The sequence below is a fragment of the Mizuhopecten yessoensis genome, unplaced genomic scaffold, assembly GCF_002113885.1.
Source record: "Mizuhopecten yessoensis strain PY_sf001 unplaced genomic scaffold, ASM211388v2 scaffold8373, whole genome shotgun sequence".
In the NCBI taxonomy this organism is placed as follows: Eukaryota; Metazoa; Mollusca; class Bivalvia; order Pectinida; family Pectinidae; genus Mizuhopecten; species Mizuhopecten yessoensis.
In genome coordinates, this window is record NW_018407515.1 from 168,009 (window position 1) to 188,515 (window position 20,507).

Consider the following 20,507-nt stretch of genomic DNA (forward strand, 5'->3'; position numbering starts at 1 on the left):
GAGACATGCTTATGTTTCTTGTTGTACCAATATTTAGGAAATGACAGATAGTTAATGGTTTCATCAACCAGCAGCATCCTAACCATTACTATGTACTGACAGGTGTTCCACCAGCAGCATGCTAACCATTACTATGTACCGACAGGGGTTCCACCAGCAGCATCCTAACCATTACTACGTACTGACAGGTGTTCCACCAGCAGCAGCCTAACCATTACTATGTACTGACAGGTGTTCCGCCAGCAGCATCCTAACCATTACTATTTACTGACAGGTGTTCCACCAGCAGCAGCCTAACCATTACTATGTACTGACAGGCGTTCCACCAGCAGCATCCTAACCATTTCTATGTACCGACAGGTGTTCCACCAGCAGCATCCTAACCATTTCTATGTACTGACAGGTGTTCCACCAGCGGCATCCTAACCATTACTATGTACTGACCGGAGTTCCACCAGCAGCATCCTAACCATTTCTATGTACTGACAGGTGTTCCACCAGCAGCATGCTAACCATTACTATGTACCGACAGGGGTTCCACCAGCAGCATCCTAACCATTCCCATGTACTGACAGGTGTTCCACCAGCAGCAGCCTAACCATTACTATGTACTGACAGGTGTTCCACCAGCAGCATCCTAACCATTACTATGTACTGACAGGTGTTCTGGTGCCACAGTGGATAACCCACTCGCCTGTTACCAAGGCGGCAGGGGTTAAATTCCCCAATTGGATGTGAAAAGAAATCACCTGCCTGACCACAAGGGTTTTCTCTGGGTACTCCAGTTTCCTCCCACATTAAACCCCTTTCAGGTTTCTATCTGGGCTAACAAGAGTGATGAGTATAAGTTAGAAAACTTGTTTCACAAATGTTGTGAAATAAATAAAGTTTATATAATATGAACTATAATGACATGAATTAGTGCTGAATTAAGTCTACAAACAGTTTGGTCTCTATTTCACCATACCAGGAAGCTGTGTAACAATTACTCCTCAACAACTTGGCGAGACAAACATTAATTTTCTGACATTAAACTTAGAGTTTTGACTGAAGATATTGGAATATAAACCATCAATTATAAGGTACATTTTCCATATCATTAAATTTTTCTACAAATTCCAGTTCACACAACCAAACATGACCTTTCTGCGCCATAGCAATGGTTCAGGTAAATACTTCATAATTTTTGAACAAAAGTCACCTTCGATAGTTTATTACAGCATCCTGATTTTATTTACGTTTTTGTCTTCTGTTTTAAGCATTTTGAATTTGGTATGAGTTTTATTTTGAGAACAAATGAGTTAATGGTTATTGATTATATTGGGTTGTTGTTGTTGTTGTTGTTGTTCAAAATGGGAAATATGAAAACTGTTTAAATTCTAGAGTGAGAGGACTGTTATTAAACGTTTAAAGTCTATTGTACTGTCAACTACATCAGACACTTGTACAATTGTTGAAATTAATTATGACACCATGAATGGTATAACTGAGTGTAAGCAATCAGAACTGCTCCTACTTTACTCATCGCTGTGTCCTCCCAACAAACATGGTCTCCACGTTGCCAAGACGGCAGTCTTTGAGGAGTGAACGAGGACGACAGCATGGGGATCATTCATCCATCACGTGTGCCGGACTCAAGCCCATGTGGGCAACAACCTGTCCATGCACCAGTCGTCCTGGTGAATCGAAGAAGATTTTGGTTGGAATCATCTGTAGTAGGATGAGGGAAGCCTTATCTCCGCGAGAGTACCAATATAATACGGAGCCGAGTTCCTGTCTCTGTACTGCTATTGATTTTTTTTACTGCCTGGCCAATAGTTATCCAATGTGTTTTCCAGGTCTCTGTGAGCCTCTAGCATGTCATACACTGGTCCCCTGCTAAAGCCTTTCCCGTGTCGTACAAAATGACTTGTCGTGTTCTCTTCTATTATGTCATGAAATCTTGATGACAAAGTCGTGTGCAGTTCTCCAGCATTGTCGCGTTCTGGGAAATTATTCCAATCTGTGACATTGTCCCTTCAATATGAGTTGTCGTGTTTCCACAAATTATTCTAATCTCCGACACGTTTTCTGACAAAACTCCATCAATTTTTAAAGATAAATGAGTTGAAGAGTCGTTTCCAATCTGTCAACCGAGTGTAAATTTCAGGCTTCCAGCAAACTTAACCCAAATCACCACACTGCCTACAAATGTTGTTGTAATTTGACAATGCTGCTGCCTAGAGTTGTTGTGGTTGTTGTGGGGAATTGTGCTGGCTTGAAGTGTTGTTGTGGGGAATTATGCTGGCTTGATACGTTGTTGTGGGGAATTATGCTGCTTTGGAGTGTTGTTGTGGGGAGTTATGCTGGCTTGATACGTTGTTGTGGGGAATTATGCTTGTTTGATACGTTGTTGTGGGGAGTTATGCTGCTTTTAAGTGTTGTTGTGGAGAATTATGCTGCTTTTAAGTGTTGTGGGGAATTATGCTGGCTTGAAGTGTTGTTGTGGGGAATTATGCTGCTTTGAAGTGTTGTTGTGGGGAATTATGCTGCTTTGGAGTGTTGTTGTGGGGAATTATGCTGGCTTGATACGTTGTCGTGGGGAATTATGCTGGCTTGATACGTTGTTGTGGGGAACTATGCTGGTTTGATACGTTGTTGTGGGGAACTATGCTGGCTTGATACGTTGTTGTGGAGAGTTATGCTGGCTTGAAGTGTTGTTGTGGGGAATTATGCTGGCTTGATATGTTGTTGTGGGGAGTTATGCTGGCTTGATACGTTGTTGTGGGGAATTATACTGGCTTGATATGTTGTTGTGGGGAACTATGCTGGCTTGATACGTTGTTGTGGGGAACTATGCTGGCTTGATACGTTGTTGTGGGGAATTATGCTGGCTTGATACGTTGTTGTTCCCCAATTGGACGTGACGAGATATGGGGTAACCTGCGCACTTAAACCGGGTTAATAAGAATGATTTATATAAGTTGAAATAACATAATTGTTGTAAAATAAGTGAAGTTAATGTAATGTTTTAATTATCTTTTTGTGTAGGACATGATGCTGCCTGGAGATGTTAAGTGAGGCTTGTACTCACCTACCACATGTAATGTTGTGTAAGACACGATGCTGCCTGGAGATGTTAAGTGAGGCTTGTACTCACCTACCACATGTAATGCTGTGTGGACATCAAAATATGGTGGACAGACCCTATCTCTCACTGCACATCCCCTGTAATGATGCTATACCCACACAAGATTACGTTTCAATGTTTCTCTCACTCCACCTCCCATCAACCAGAACACTTCACATCTGTACAATGTCTGTGTGCACATGATGGAATCTGATATAACATTCCATAATTTCTTATTTTTGTGTGTCTGTGCTGTCGCATACGGTACATTTATACCTCACTACATGCATTCAAACAGCAACGTTAAATGACATTAGTGAGGTCTGTGCATTGAAGGTTTTCTTACTTTGTATGGCCATGTTGTTGATACAGAAATGGATGCATACTGTTTCAATAGTAATGGAGGCACACTATTGTTGAAGATGGAAAAAAGGTGTTTACAGCAGAGAGAAGCCATATATGACAACATACATACAACAGATAAACACAAGGTTGCTATAGAGATACATACTGTTGCTATAGAGATACATACTGTTGCTATATAGATACATACTGTTGCTATATAGATACACAATGTTGCTGAAGAGAAACATACTGTTGCTAGAGAGATACACAATGTTGCTATATAGATACACTGTTGCTATAGAGATACATATTGTTGCTACAGAGATACATACTGTTGCTAAAGAGATACATACTGTTGCTATAGAGATACACAATGTTGCTATATAGATACACTGTTGCTATAGAGATACAAACTGTTGCTATAGAGAAACATACTGTTGCTATAGAGAAACATACTGTTGCTACATAGATACATAATGCTGCTGAAGAGAAACATATTGTTGCTATAGATATACACAATGTTGCTGAAGAGATACATACTGTTGCTATAGAGAAACATACTGTTGCTACATAGATACACAATGTTGCTGAAGAGAAACATACTGTTGCTATAAAGATACACAATGTTGCTGAAGAGATACATACTGTTGCTACATAGATACACAATGTTGCTGAAAAGAAACAAACTGTTGCTACAGAGATACACAATGTTGCTGAAGAGATACATACTGTTGCTACAGAGATACATACTGTTGCTACAGAGATACATTCTGTTGCTATAGAGATACATATGATACTGTTGCTACAGAGATAAATACTGTAACTACAGAGATACATTCTGTTGCTATAGAGATACATACTGTTGCTACAGAAATACATACTGTTGCTATAAAGATACACAATGTTGCTACAGAGATACATACTGTTGCTAGAGAGATACACAATGTTGCTACAGAGATACATACTGTTGCTGTAGAGAGACACACTTGCTATAGAAACAAGAGGCCCAAGGGTCTTAGCGGTCACCTGAGTTTTATTTTAGGTACTGGTAGCTCAATTTCATTGTTGAGATGTGGTGTGGAAATCAACATGTAAACTAAGTGAAATACAATACTTCTTATGTCATCAAAGGATAAGAATTTTAAAAATATTGGTAAATTTTCCCTTTGGGGCCCCACCCTAGCCCCTGGGGATGAGGTAGGAATCCCAATTTTACTATGTAATACCCTCATCCACCAAAGATGATTCTGACCAAGTTTGAATAATTGTCTGCTGAAAATGGATAAAATATACACAAAAGTGTTATTTCCGTATATAAACTACAGTAAACTTTACCCTCTCCCCAAGGTCAAAAAATGGATGGCCCAGGGGTCCTGAAATTTACAATTTAAATAAAGCCCTTTATGATTTTTCATTCCATGCACAGAAATTGACTATAGTACCTCAGAGTCTGGAGAACAGGATTATTGAAATATTGGTTAATTTTCCCTTTGGGGCCCCGCCCTGGCCCAAGGGGTTGGGGTAGGTACCCAATTTTACACTTTTGTAGCCTCATCTACTAAGGATGATTCTGACCAAGTTTAAAAATTCCATTTACTGGTTCTTGAGAAGTCGAAAATGTAAAAAGTTTACGGACGACGGACGTCAACGGAAGGAAAGCGATCAGAATAGGTCACTTGAGCAAAGCTCAGGTGACCTAATAAAAGCTGTTGCTTAAAAATAGTTTGCAACAGAGATTGATTGCTTTAGGTACACATACTGTTGGTATAGAGAAACATGGTTGCTTTTGAGTTACACACTTGCTATAATGATAAAACCTGATGCTAAAGAGATACAAGCATCTTGTCTGCAACAGAGATTGATAAAGGCTTGCTGTTGCTTTAGAGATACAAACTAGTACAGAGCTAGATATGTTGTGTGTTAAAGAGTTTCAGGGATGGAAGTATGCTTCTGCCTAGATACAACAAGGGAGGCTAAAAAACTGGCTTCTGTGACATATGTTTAGGTACATTTCATCTCTGTAAGTCCAGTATATACATATCTGTGGTGATGGCGATTACCCATCATGCACCCTAACCAGATGTAATGATGGATTGATGTGTGACAGCTGGATGGCCAGAGGTCATTACAATGACCTTGTGAGATATGTTACCAGATGTAAACATTCCTTCCCCTGATAAACTGTCCTGTCTAGTAAAAGGCAATACACATCTCTGTTACAACAGACACACCAACACAAATCTCCATAAAAATCTTCTTATGACACAAACCTCACTAACTCCACTCCTCCCTATCATTACTATAAGATTGTGGTGGGACGTTCCACTCTTTTGGTTAATATGACAATAATACTGTAAGATTACTTATTTTTGCGGACACAAATTTTAGCGTTTTATGGAATATTAACCCATTCACCCCTATAGATCTAAACTTGACTTGCCCACTCTTTGATTTGGTAAGGTTCAAATGTGACTTTAGGGCTGAATGGGTTAACAGATAAGCATACTGATGAATTGGTGCACTCAAAATATCTGCAATAGAAAACTTCATATCTAAATTTTAAATAGAGCGATCATAAATTATCGCAATGTTTAAAGTGCAAAAAGCTCTAAAATTATAATACCATTAAAATATGTGCGTTCTCAGTAATAACACTGTTTCCCTTCAGTCAGATTGCAGGGAGACATGTCTACTCTTGCACCACTTTAACTTGTGCATAATGGGTTTGGCTAATTCGTACGATTTGGTTGAGATTTATGCATCATGTACTTGTTTAACATGTTTGATTTGATTGGGATAAGACCCTGACTTGTTGGCGGATTGGTCGAGTGGTTAACACTCAGACCTTCCAAACAGGCAGCTGGAGTTTGACCCCCGAGGTCGTCGTGCGCAACTCCAACAACCCAGGTGGAGTATAAATTGGTCGTGGGTGGATGTTGCGGTATCTGTGCTTTAGCATTCAAGTGAGGTGGCACTATAAATGATACCGTTGGAAGTACGGTCCCACTACAAACAGAACACATTACATCTCCAACACACACGCAGGCATACACACATAGGGAGATATTAGCCAGGTGGCATAGGGCTAGTAGTAAGCGCCCGATAAGGCAGCTCCTGGGAATTCCTCAAAAATTGTATTAATTAATATACCGGTATATGAGAATTGTATTCAATGTATGTCTGTGCACTGTAAAGTGCTTTAGAGTGGCTTAAGTTAGTGAGATAGGGCGCTATATCAAATGCTGTATATTATTATTAATATACACTGAGAATTGTTAAATGATGCGTTTGTGTGGTATAAGACCTGAATATACTTCCATATTTATCCAGAAACCCATGCTTGATAATAAGACCACCAATATCTATTGCAGTTCAGTAGAAATTACTAGAAATGCTATTCCATTGTCCTGTGATAGGCCCGCCCCCTATTTTGAATCAGTAATTAGGTGTTGATTCCCTGTGCTTATTGCAGGATAAATAGAGTAAATATAAGAATCTAGTTTGATTTCTGACCTTGTTTGATATATTCAATTGACCTTGCATTATTTGTTTGATTGGTATTTGAACTTAAACATACTGATATTATTAAGCTTGATACATTTGATTCAGTAACAACCTGAATTTACTGAGATTGTGTGGGACAAGATATCAAAATATAATATAAGAACCTTGCTTGATATATTGGGTTATTGACTTTGATTGATATATTGGGTTACTGACCTAGTTTGATATATTGGGTTACTGACCTAGTTTAATATATTGGGTTACTGACCTAGTTTGATATATTCGGTTACTGACCTAGTTTGATATCTTCGGTTACTGACCTAGTTTGATATATTGGGTTACTGACCTAGTTTGAAATATTCGGTTACTGACCTAGTTTGATATATTCGGTTACTGACCTAGTTTGATATATTCGATTACTGACCTAGTTTGATATATTCGGTTACTGACCTTGTTTGATCTGTTTGATTTGGTTCAGACTCTCCTGTAGTATTGCACACTTCTCCGGTTTCACTGAGAAGGAGTTCATGTCCGTGATCCTTGCTGAAATTAACTCTGCAAGCTCCTCGAAGTACAGGTTCTCCTGGTCCCTACGCCGCCGTTCATTTAGGCATTTCTGTCTGAAAAACACAAATGAATTGTCTTTTCTTAAAAGTTCTCTAACATTTGGAAATACATCAAGGACTATTATAACATATTGTCTGTCTATTTGAATACAGTTGGAAATATTGTTAAATTTGTGATACTTGTGTCATATGTACTGTTATATTTACTTTCAGAACATTTGGAAACATTATGATCAAGCTTGCTATCTCCCTTTACATGTATCATGCATATTAATTAAATTGCTAATTAAATACACAAGACAACAATGTAGGTAGAGTACATCATTTGTTGTAAATCTGATTCCATTGTCTGTTTGATTTCATAGTCTAGCTACAGGATAACAAAATGTGTATGTCTGATTCCGTAGCATTTATACTTGACATCAAATGTTGTAATTCTATATATAAGTCAGTATACACACAGGACAATCCTGTATATCTTATGAGCCATGATAGAATCGCCATATCTTATTCATACCTCACTGAATTGCCTACAGTTTTGAGTAAAACATTTCTTAGAAATGACAACTGTATTCCAGGACATCATGTAAACATGTTTATTTCAAATGTAAGTTTAAAACATACCTGTATACAAATATACCTGTAGACAAACATACCTCAGTATACAAATATACCTGTAGACAAACATCCTTGTCTACTGTAGACAAATATACATGCAGACAAATATACCTGTATACAAACATACCTGTATACAAACATCCTTGTCTACTGTAGACAAATATACCTGCAGACAAACATACTTGTCTACTGTAGACAAATATACCTGCAGACAAACATACTTGTCTACTGTAGACAAATATACCTGTAGACAAATATACATGTAGACAAATATACCTGTAGACAAAGATACCTGTAGACAAACATACCTGTAGACAAATATACCTGTATACAAACATACCTGTAGACAAACATACTTGTCTACTGTAGACAAATATACCTGTAGACAAAACAAATATACCTGTATACAAACATACTTGTCTACTGTAGCCAAATATACCTGTAGACAAATATACCTGTAGACAAATATACCTGTAGACAAATATACCTGTAGACAAATATACCTGTAGACAAACATACTTGTCTACTGTAGACATAATATACCTGTATACAAATATACCTGTATACAAACATACTTGTCTACTGTAGCCAAATATACATGTAGACAAATATACCTGTAGACAAATATACCTGTATACAAACATACCTGTATACAAACATACTTGTCTACTTTAGACAAATATACCTGTATACAAACATACTTGTCTACTGTAGACAAATATACCTGTAGACAAACATACCTGTATACGAATATACCTGTAGACAAACATCCGTGTCTACTGTAGACAAATATACTTGTAGACAAATATACCTGTATACAAATATACCTGTATACAAACATACTTGTCTACTGTAGACAAATATACCTGTAGACAAACATACTTGTCTACTGTAGACAAATATACCTGTAGACAAACATACCTGTATACAAATATACCTGTAGACAAACATCCATGTCTACTGTAGACAAATATACTTGTAGACAAATATACCTGTAGACAAACATACCTGTATACAAATATACCTGTAGACAAAGATACCTGTATACAAATATACCTGTAGACAAACATACTTGTCTACTGTATACAAATATACCTGTATACAAATACACCTGTTTACAAAACACTGTTTGTGACTGTCAAGAACTGCCAAGTGATATACCGGTATACACATATCGCTGTATACAAATATACCTGTATACAAATATACCTGTAGACAAAATAGCAATATACAAATATACCTGTATACAAATTTACCTGTCGACAAACATATACCTGTATACAAATATACCTGTTTCCAAATAGCTGTATATAAAAATGCTGTGTGCAAATATACCTGTATACAAACATACTTGTATACAAATATACACATTTCAGCATCTTATACCCTATTTGGAAGGGTCCCCAGGGGTTCTCAAAATCTAGATTTTTGTTTTTCAGATTTTATAACTTTTGAGGTCATTTAGAGTCAGATCACTTCTGCCATCAAATTAGCTAGGTTTTCAGTTCAGAAAATGAAACAAACTTAAAAGAAAACGAAAGATGAAGGAACAATCAGACAGCAAAAGGCATGCTACAGAGTCAAATGTTCAACAGAACAAACATGACAAGCTGGCAACCCCATTTGATCCAAAACCATACTGAGAAATTCTTAATTTTTCAAAAGAGTTATAACACCAACCCCGGAACAATGCTCTGTGGAGGAGGAAGAAAGAAGTATGCTAAATAAACCAAGTATCATAATAAATGCTGATTCAGTGGCCAATGCAGTGTTAATGGGGAATTAACTTGGAAGAAGGATAAATATATAAAGGAGACATTAAATTCATATCTCTACTGCTACTGTGGTCAGAAAATATCAAATAAAGGCTTCAGTAATTGTCATTCAAACACCCCTGGGTCTTTACCTGGTCATGTATTATTATTACGGTATGTATTATATATACTGTATATACTTCTATGTATATATGCAACTCTTTTTAATGTTTTACCTTTTCTCTGCTATACCTAAGTATACAATGTATTCCTCCTATACACCTATATGTTTCTAACGTCTTTACACCTGTCTCTGTTTTAGTAGTATTTATGTATCGTGTACCAGTACTTCTGTTTACATGTATATCCTTCCTTCACACATTAACCCTTTCACCCCTATGTAACTTTAGTAGACTCTACCATGCATTTATCTGGATGAGTCCATTATGGTCTACAGTGGTGAAAGGGTTAACACTAGATTCTATAGCCCTTACTTTTTAAACACCTGCGCACACACAGACTATATCTAACAAGGGATGAATATATATGATCTATATCCAATGTAGTGAGGTTATTCCCAAGTCTAGTGTAAAGCTTCAGTAAACAGCAGTTAGCTGTATGTTTATATGTTACACTTGATGATAGACTCTGGAGAAAGCCCATCTCTATCGAGTCAGCATAGACATCAGACTTCAGAACAATAGGAATTCAGCAATAGGCAAAGCCTACAACAGCTGTTTCCTTAAAACATAAAAACAAGTTTGGTTTGTCTTGTTTAACATCCTATTAACAGCTAAGGTCATTTAAGGACGTGCCTCTGTGTGTGTTATGTATGAGCACATGTGTGTATGTGTGCCGCAGACTGGGTATGTTGGAGTCCTTGCCTTCTTGTGATAGCGCGGAGCTGATGACGACTTTATAGTGCTATCTCACTGAAATACTATGCAGAAGGCAACCAGCACAGCATACCGCCCGGTCACATTTTACTGACAACAGGTGAACCAGCTGTTGCCATTCCCCTTAATGCTGAACGTTAAGCAGGGAATAACAACTACCATTTTTAAGGACTTTGGTATGTACCGGCCTTGGGATAGAACCCACTGCCTTCCTCACCTAGGCAAACTCTCAACATTAAAGCCAAAGGTAAAGTATTGCCAAGCAAGGCACTAGGAAATCAAAATTAGTTAGAAAATCCATACACATGTGGGCAATTTATGTATGCAAACCTCCATATACCAGGTAGAAGTACTATCCCAGCGGAGGAGCAGAGACATGGGGTTTTCCCCTCTATATACCAGGTAGAACTACTATCCTAGCTGAGGAGCAGAGATATGCGTCTCACCTCTATATACCAGGTCGAAGTACTAGCCTAGCTGAGGAGCAGAGATATGCGTCTCACCTCTATATACCAGGTAGAAGTACTATCCTAGCGGAGGAGCAGAGATATGCGTCTCACCTCTATATACCAGGTAGAAGTACTATCCTAGCTGAGGAGCAGAGATATGCGTTTCACCTCTATATACCAGGTAGAAGTACTATCCTAGCGTAGGAGCAGAGATATGCGTTTCACCTCTATATACCAGGTAGAAGTACTATCCCAGCGGAGGAGCAGAGACATGGGGTTTCCCCTCTATATACCAGGTAGAAGTACTATCCTAGCAGAGGAGCAGAGACATGGGGTTTTCCCCTCTATATACCAGGTAGAAGTACTATCCTAGTAGAGGAGCAGAGACATGGGGTTTCCCCTCTATATACCAGGTAGAAGTACTATCCTAGCCGACGAGCAGAGATATGCGTTTCACCTCTATATACCAGGTAGAAGTACTATCCCAGCGGAGGAGCAGAGATATGGGGTTTCCCCTCTATATACCAGGTAGAAGTACTATCCTAGCCAAGGAGCAGAGATATGCGTTTCACCTCTATATATCAGGTAGAAGTACTATCCTAGCGGAGGAGCAGAGATATGCGTTTCACCTCTATATGCCAGGTAGAAGTACTATCCCAGCGGAGGAGCAGAGATATGGGGTTTCCCCTCTATATACCAGGTAGAAGTACTATCCTAGCGGAGGAGCAAAGATATGTGTTACCCCTCGATATACGAGGTAGAAGTACTATCCTAGCGGAGGAGCAGAGATATGTGTTACCCCTCGATATACGAGGTAGAAGTACTATCCTAGCGGAGGAGCAGAGATATGTGTTACCCCTCAATACAGGTAGAAGTACTATCCTAGCGGAGGAGCAGAGATATGCGTTTCACCTATCTCTGTGACAGGTGTGTAACCACACAGGTATATCTATTTCACAAGTTTTAGCGTTTCCAAGCAATATATCAACCTACACCCAAAGACACTGACACGGACGACAGATTCCCTGTTGTTCGAGGCCAGGTGATTGTTAGTATGATCTGTTATACAATTATATGGACTAAAGTTTTGCAGGTTTGACTCCTGTATACCCCAAAAAATCGCTGCAGTTTAACTTTTGTCGTTTTTTGTTTTCCGCAATGAGGGAGAATTTATCATAATTTGTGATTTAATAGAATATTAGTTAACAACATGATAGTAATTAATTAAGATCAATATCAAAGTTTAGTACCAGTGAAGGGTGTAAAGTTGGACTGAGCCAATGTTTCCCAGTATACAAACAGTATGATCTGGCTAAATTATTCCCTCGAATATAACAAGGTACCACTATGTCAAATTTACCCATTCACCCCTGAAATTTCATAATGAAATATTCCAACCTTTGAATTGGAAGAGTTTGAATGTGTCTTGAGGGGTGAATGACTTGAAAGCAGTAATCTTGCAAAGGACAAACATACAAGTAATGTTAGCTGTATATATGTCCTTTCAGGCCCTCACTATATACTGTTGTGCGAGTCCTCTGTCACCTAACATTACGACTGGGTGTTTTATTTTCTAATTTCTTCTTGCAATGACAGAAAACTACAGCTTTATATAACACATGACTAACACGTGTATACTTCAGAAAGGGACCTTATACTGCTGTCACTGCGATACAGCGGTACCTATTTGCTGTACAATGATATTTGTAATGCTGCTCAGAAAACAATCTTGTATGTTGTATACTGTTCAGGTCTTAAATGTGAAATTAAAACATGACATTCACTATATTTGCTGCAAACTTGAGCGTACAAGCTATATGAAAACAGTTCCGTTTATGTTTTGATGAAAATCCAATACAGGTGTATTGTATTTGTATAGGACTCAACGTTGTGCTAATGGTGAACAAGTCTTATCAGGTTTTTTCTTTAAATGCTCAAGGCTGCGGTGTATACGTGTGTCAAATTCAAGGCTGCGTTTTTTACCTGTAAAACCATACAAAGAGTGAGTAGTGTGTACGATACAGCTGTTCACAATTATTTTCCCATATACATAAATTAAAACTTGAATTCATTCAGACTGAGTCTATTTGTTCCTTCAGTTTATAATCTATGAAACGATATCCATTCCCAATTCACATGTTTTGTAATAACGCTAAGTACATGCACATTATAATATGCAAATACTTTTTATAACTGTCAAAGCAAACAGTGTCCAGAGTCCTGATATATATATAGCTACTTGTGAACTGCCAGGCAATATGGGGCATGTAGCTATAACATACAGTTGGAGGATCGTATGGCTATAAGGGACCACTGTGTATGTGATGCCATGTAGATATAAGGAACACTCCCTGTGTTAAATTAGCAAGAAAGTCACACATCAATGAGGTCCAAAATACAATATTTTAAATCTAATATAATTATATACACACTATTTCTCGAACATTTCACTGTTAAGTAAACACCATTTATTTGTTTACATGCACGCACATGATATTTAATATCATATTTAAATATATATGAGGTGTTTTTTGCTATTTAATTTCTTTTTCATACATAACCAAGCATTGCGCTGGTTCAGTAAATTTAGCCTTCTTACAAATACATTTGATTACCCCTACCATCTATATATACAGAACATTACCCAACTCCAACCCCAGTATATAACCAGTGTACTACCCCTACAATCTATATATATACAAAACATTACCCAACTCCAACCCCAGTATATAACCAGTGTACTACCCCTACAATCTACATATATACAAAACATTACCCAACTCCAACCCCAGTATATAAACAGTGTACTACCCCTACAATCTTTATATATACAAAACATTACCCAACTCCAACCCCAGTATATAACCAGTGTACTACCCCTACAATCTACATATATACAAAACATTACCCAACTCCAACCCCAGTATATAAACAGTGTACTACCCCTACAATCTATAAAAAACAGTATACTACCCCTACCATCTATATAAACAGTGTACTACCACTACAATCTATATAAACAGTGTACTACCCCTACCATCTATATATATATACAGTGTACTAACCCTACCATCTATATATATACAGAACTTCATACCCCACTCCAACCCCAGTATATAAACAGTGTACTACCCCTAACATCTATATAAACAGTGTACTACCCCTACCATCTATATAAACAGTGTACTACCCCTGTATATAAACAGTGTACTAACCCTACCCCTGTATATAAACAGTGTACTAACCCTACCATCTAATTAACACAAATATATTACCCTCTTCAACGGTATACAAACAGTTTACCGTCCCTACCCCAGTATATAAACAGTGTATTACCCCTAACCAAGTATATAAATGGTGTATTACCCCTAACCCAGTATATAAACGGTGTATTACCCCTAAACCAGTATATAAACGGTGTATTGCCCCTACCCCAGTATATAAATAGTGTACCATCCCTACCCCAGTATATATATATATCTGTATTACAACCTACAATGGTATATGAACAGTATATATCACACCTTCCTCAGTATATAAACAGTGTACAATTCCTACCCCAGTATATAAACAGTGTACCATCGCTACCCCAGTATATAAACAGTATACCACCCCTACCCCAGTATATAAACAGTATATTTCCCTACCACAGTATATTACCAGTGTACCATCCCTACCCCAGTATATATATATATATATCTGTATTACAACCTACAATGGTATATGAACAGTATATATCACACCTTCCTCAGTATATAAACAGTATACCATCCCTATCCTATATAAACAGTACTATGTACCACTGTAACCCCTGTGTATTCAGTTGTAAAATGCTAACTTGTGCCTCTCTGTTTTTGTGCCAGATCTAGCATACAAGAGCTCTTGTCTGCCTCTACCACTACTGATATGCCACTAGCTATAAATAACATGTCAACTTACCACATACTGATGTATTGAGTTTTAAATCCACAAACAAGATGGTTGCTTTTTTTTACACAATCCACTCTACTAAGTATATATATAGGTATGGGTCACTGACTACTGTAACACAAGCACAATCTTCACACACATACAGTCCCTGGTCTAGCTGTTATACTGGTTCACACAGACATATTCCAGTAACACCATAGACATTAACACATGGCCGCGGCCGAGGTTATGGTGTCCATCAGGACATAAACACAGCACAATCTCGTCTACCTGTACATGACACCCCACGTCACATGGTGACTAGATCCCAAGGGATTGACTGCAGGATCCCCGTTTTGGTGCAAGGGGGTAGGGATCGACCCCCCTAGCCCCAGAATCCCATGTGTAATCCCATGATGTTCGTGCAGGTCTGGCTCACTGTGAATACACTGAAGACTGGGCAGCCACTGTGAGCCAATGTTACCTGTATATCACCAGCCTTGCCATACAATACACAGCTTTACATAAGCTATTTACACAGCACAAACAATACAAGGTCACTCACCACTAGCCTGTACAGGTAAGGCTGGGCTGGTGTTCAATATAGGCTACAATACACATGCTCCAGGCTGTAATCACTGTATGAGACTTGTATTCACCAAACTCTGTTATAACCACTGTATGAGACTTGTACTCACCAAACTTTGTTATAACCACTGTGTGAGGCTTGTACTCACCAAACACTGTTATTACCACTGTATGAGACTTGCACTCATTGCGATGTCTGACATCAGAAATAGAATCTGTTTATCATGGAGACGTTTTGAATTCAGAAATAAAACCTGGTTTTCATTAAGTTGTCTGACATCAGCAATACAACCTGTTTATAATGGAGATGTCTGACATACTTTGTTATAACCACTGTATCAGACTTGTACTCACCAGACACTGTTATACCCACTGTGTGAGACTTGTACCCTACCCCTGTATATAAACCGTGTACTAACCCTACCATCTAATTAACACAAATATATTACCCTCTTCAACGGTATACAAACAGTTTACCGTCCCTACCCCAGTATATATATATATATATACTGGGGTAGGAATTGTACACTGTTTATATACTGGGGTAGGGATGGTACACTATTTATATACTGGGGTAGGAATTGTACACTGTTTATATAGCTGGTAGGGGTAGTACACTGTTTATATAGATGGTAGGGGTAGTACACTGTTTATATACAGGGGTAGGGTTAGTACACGGTTTATATACAGGGGTAGGGTTAGTACACGGTTTATATACAGGGGTAGGGGTAGTACACTGTTTGGTGAGTACACAGCCTCACACAGGGGTTATAACAGTGGTAGGTGAGTGCAAGTCTCACACAGTTGTTATAACAGTGGTAGGTGAGTGCAAGTCTCATACAGTGGTTATAACAGGGTTTGGTGAGTACAAGTCGCACACAGTGGTTATAAAAAAGGTTGGTGAGTACAAGTCTCCCACAGTGGTTATAACAAAGTTTGGTGAGTACAAGTCGCACACAGTGGTTATACCCGTGTGTGTCAGGAACAAATCTCACATACTGGTTATAACAGTGTCTGGGGAGTCCACAGTCTCACACAGGGGTTATAACAGGGTGTGTTGGGAACAAATCTCACACAGTGGTTATAACAGAGTATGAGACTTGTACTCACCAAACTTTTTTATAACCACTGTGTGAGGCTTGTACTCACCAAACACTGTTACAACCACTGTGTGAGACTTGTACTCACCAAACACTGTTATAACCACTGTGTGAGATTTGTTCCTGACACACACTGTTATAACCACTGTGTGAGACTGTGTACTCACCAAACACGGTTATAACCACTGTGTGAGACTTGTACTCACCTACTACTGTTATAACCACTGTGTGAGACTGGGTACTCACCAAACACTGTTATAACCACTGTGCGAGATTTGTTCCTGACACACACTGTTATAACCACTGTGTGAGACTTGTACTCACCAAACACTGTTATAACCACTGTATGAGACTTGCACTCATTGCGATGTCTGACATCAGAAATACAACCTGTTGATCATGTAGATGTCTGACATCAGAACTACAACCAGTTAATCATGTAGATGTCTGACATCAGAAATACAACCTGTTTTTCATTAAGATGTCTAACATCAGAAATACAACCTGTTTATCATGGAGATGTCTGACATCAGAAATACAACCAGTTAATCATGGAGATGTCTGACATCAAAAATACAACCTGTTAATCATGGTGATGTCTGACATCAGAAATACAACCTGTTTATCATGGAGATGTCTGCCATCAGAAATAAAACCAGTTAATCATGTAGATGTCTGACATCAGAAATACAACCTGTTAATCATTGAAAAGTCTGACATCAGAAATACAACTTGTTTTTCATTAAGATGTCTGACATCAGAAATACAACCTGTTTATCATGGAGATATCTGACATCAAAAATGCAACCTGCTTTGGAGATGTCTGACATCAGAAATACAACCTGTTTATCATGGAGATGTCTGACATCAGAAATACAACCTGTTTAACATGGAGATGTCTGACATCAGAAATGCAACCTGTTTATCATAAAGATGTCTGACATCAGAAATACAACCTGTTTATCATGGAGATGTCTGACATCAGAAATACAACCTGTTTATCATGGAGATGTCTGACATCAGAAATACAACCTGTTTATCATGGAGATGTCTGACATCAGAAATACAACCTGTTTATCATGGAGATGTCTGACATCAGAAATACAACCTGTTTATCATGGAGATGTCTGACATCAGAAATACAACCTGTTTATCATGGAGATGTTTTGAATTCAGAAATACAACCTGTTTTTCATTAAGATGTCTAACATCAGAAATACAACCTGTTTATCATGGAGATGTCTGACATCAGAAATACAACCTGCTTTGGAGATGTATGACATCATAAATACAACCTGTTTATCATAAAGATGTCTGACATCAGAAATACAACCTGTTTATCATGGAGATGTCTGACATCAGAAATACAACCAGTTAATCATGTAGATGTCCGACATCAGAAATACAACCTGTTATAGAGATGTCTGACATCAGAAATACAACCTGTTTATCATGGAGATGTCTGACATCAGAAATACAACCTGTTTATCATGGAGATGTTTTGAATTCAGAAATACAACCTGGTTTTCATTAAGATGTCTGACATCAGCAATACAACCTGTTTATCATAGATATGTCTGCCATCAGAAATACAATTAGTTAATCATGTAGATGTCTGACATCAGAAATACAACCTGTTTATCATTGTGATGTCTGACATCAGAAATACAACCTATTTATCATGGAGATGACTGACATCAGAAATACAACCAGTTAATCATGAAGATGTCTGACATCAGAAATACAACCTGTTTATCATTAAGATGTCTGACATCAGAAATACAACATGTTTATCATGGAGATGTTTGACATCAGAAATACAACTAGTTAATCATTGCGATGTCTGACATCAGAAATACAACCTGTTTATCATGGAGATGTCTGACATCAGAAATACAACCTGTTTATCATTGAGATGTCTGACATCAGAAATACAACCTATTTATCATGGAGATGTCTGACATCAGAAATACAACCAGTTAATCATGTAGATGTCTGACATCAGAAATACAACCTATTTATCATGGAGATGTCTGACATCAGAAATACACCCTGTTTATCATTGAGATGTCTGACATCAGAAATACAACCAGTTAATCATGTAGATGTCTGACATCAGAAATACAACCTATTTATCATGGAGATGACTGACATCAGAAATACAACCAGTTAATCATGAAGATGTCTGACATCAGAAATACAACCTGTTTATCATGAAGGTGACCGACATAATGACATCAAATGCCTTCTATTAATTAACTCACCAGGAAGACAGGAGTCAATCCATAAAAGAAAACCACAGAAACCCAAGATGAAAACAAAATCTTTAAAATCTTTATGAAGACATAACTGCAAAAACCTGGAAACAAGTAACTAAATCTGTTTGGGAAGCAAACTGCAAAACTGAAATCGAGAAAAGAGCAAAAACCTGGAGAAGATTGAGAGTTTGGGAAGAATATAAACAGTAGCAGGTGATTTACAAGCAGGAGAAATGATAACCATCCCCTTATCTAGTTATAGCTGTAAGTTAGGCCAACTCATGTAGACTACTTTTTCCAGCTGGAACCAGCTGATAGCATCCCGTGGGAATGATGGCAGAGAGCAAAGCACATGCCACACAGGAGAAGTAGAAAGACGAGAAGAGAAGTAAAAGAAATAGGAAAGAAGAAAGTTTTAGTACTAACCTAAACATTTTGACAATAATTTGGTGATGTTACAAATACGCAGCAGATTATATAATTACCCCACACACTACTGAGATAACTTAGCCAGTGCTTAGATTTCTTGTTATCCTATTTTTCAATGGGATTCTGACAATCTTTTTGTATTTGTTAATTACAAATGAATAGAACTTTGCTGTACTTTTTGAAATTGTAAAATTTGGAAATAATAAACTAACTATGTTCATTAAGATCTTCTTTAGTTTGAAATCTTTCAGGAGAAGGTAGTTGATGGATTGCCAGTAGCCAATACTTAACGAGTAGACACATTCCTATATAGAAATGGTACCACACAAACAAAGTTTAGCATGGAAATCATTAGCTTAGATATTCTCGTAAATGAAAGTGAAGTTGAACAGTTTAGTCAGCTAGTGAAACATACCACAGGAACAAACATGTACAGATTAATTCATTCTTCTCTGAAATTTCATAATGAACTATTCCAATCTTTGAATTGGAAGAGTTCAAATGTGTATCAAGGGGTGAATGAGTTTTGGTTGAAAATTACATTTTTTTTCTTCTTAAAAGCTGCCAAAAACCATCAATTACCTCCACAAATTATGTTGTGACATGCCAACCAAGGAGCCCCTGTCGAACTGTTTGATAACATTTGAACTTCAATGTGCTGGTAGGCACAGGTTCGACTCCTAGCCATAGGGTTACTTCGTGTGAGATCTCTAAACCAGGTCTGTAATGGTTTTTACTTTTACAGCCAAACCTAAGTATGATGTCCCCTGTTCTATTTGTGACCTNGGAAGCAGTCAGACTAGTAACGGATTAAAGTACAGTGTACTAGTGACTCAGAAGCAGTCAGACTAGTAACAGATTAAAGTACAGTGTTCTAGTGACTCAGAAGCAGTCGGACTAGTAACATATTAAAGTACAGTGTACTAGTGACTCAGAAGCAGTCAGACTAGTAACAGATTAAAGTACAGTGTACTAGTGACTC

The 20,507-nt window shown here is 37.9% G+C and overlaps 1 protein-coding gene across 5 annotated transcripts in view; it reads right to left on the minus strand.

The window, feature by feature from the left end:
• LOC110455764 (nuclear receptor coactivator 3-like) overlaps positions 1 to 20,507 on the minus strand; it is a 207,984-nt gene that overhangs the window by 40,607 nt on the left and 146,870 nt on the right. For 3 of the 5 annotated variants that reach the window (XM_021506122.1, XM_021506120.1, XM_021506125.1), the window contains one exon: positions 7,409 to 7,578. In XM_021506122.1, the coding sequence (XP_021361797.1) occupies positions 7,409 to 7,578 (170 nt within the window). Of the gene's footprint in view, positions 1 to 7,408; positions 7,579 to 15,180; positions 15,720 to 20,507 lie in introns of those variants that run through there. The other 2 variants (XM_021506123.1, XM_021506124.1) reach the window with 2 other exon arrangements.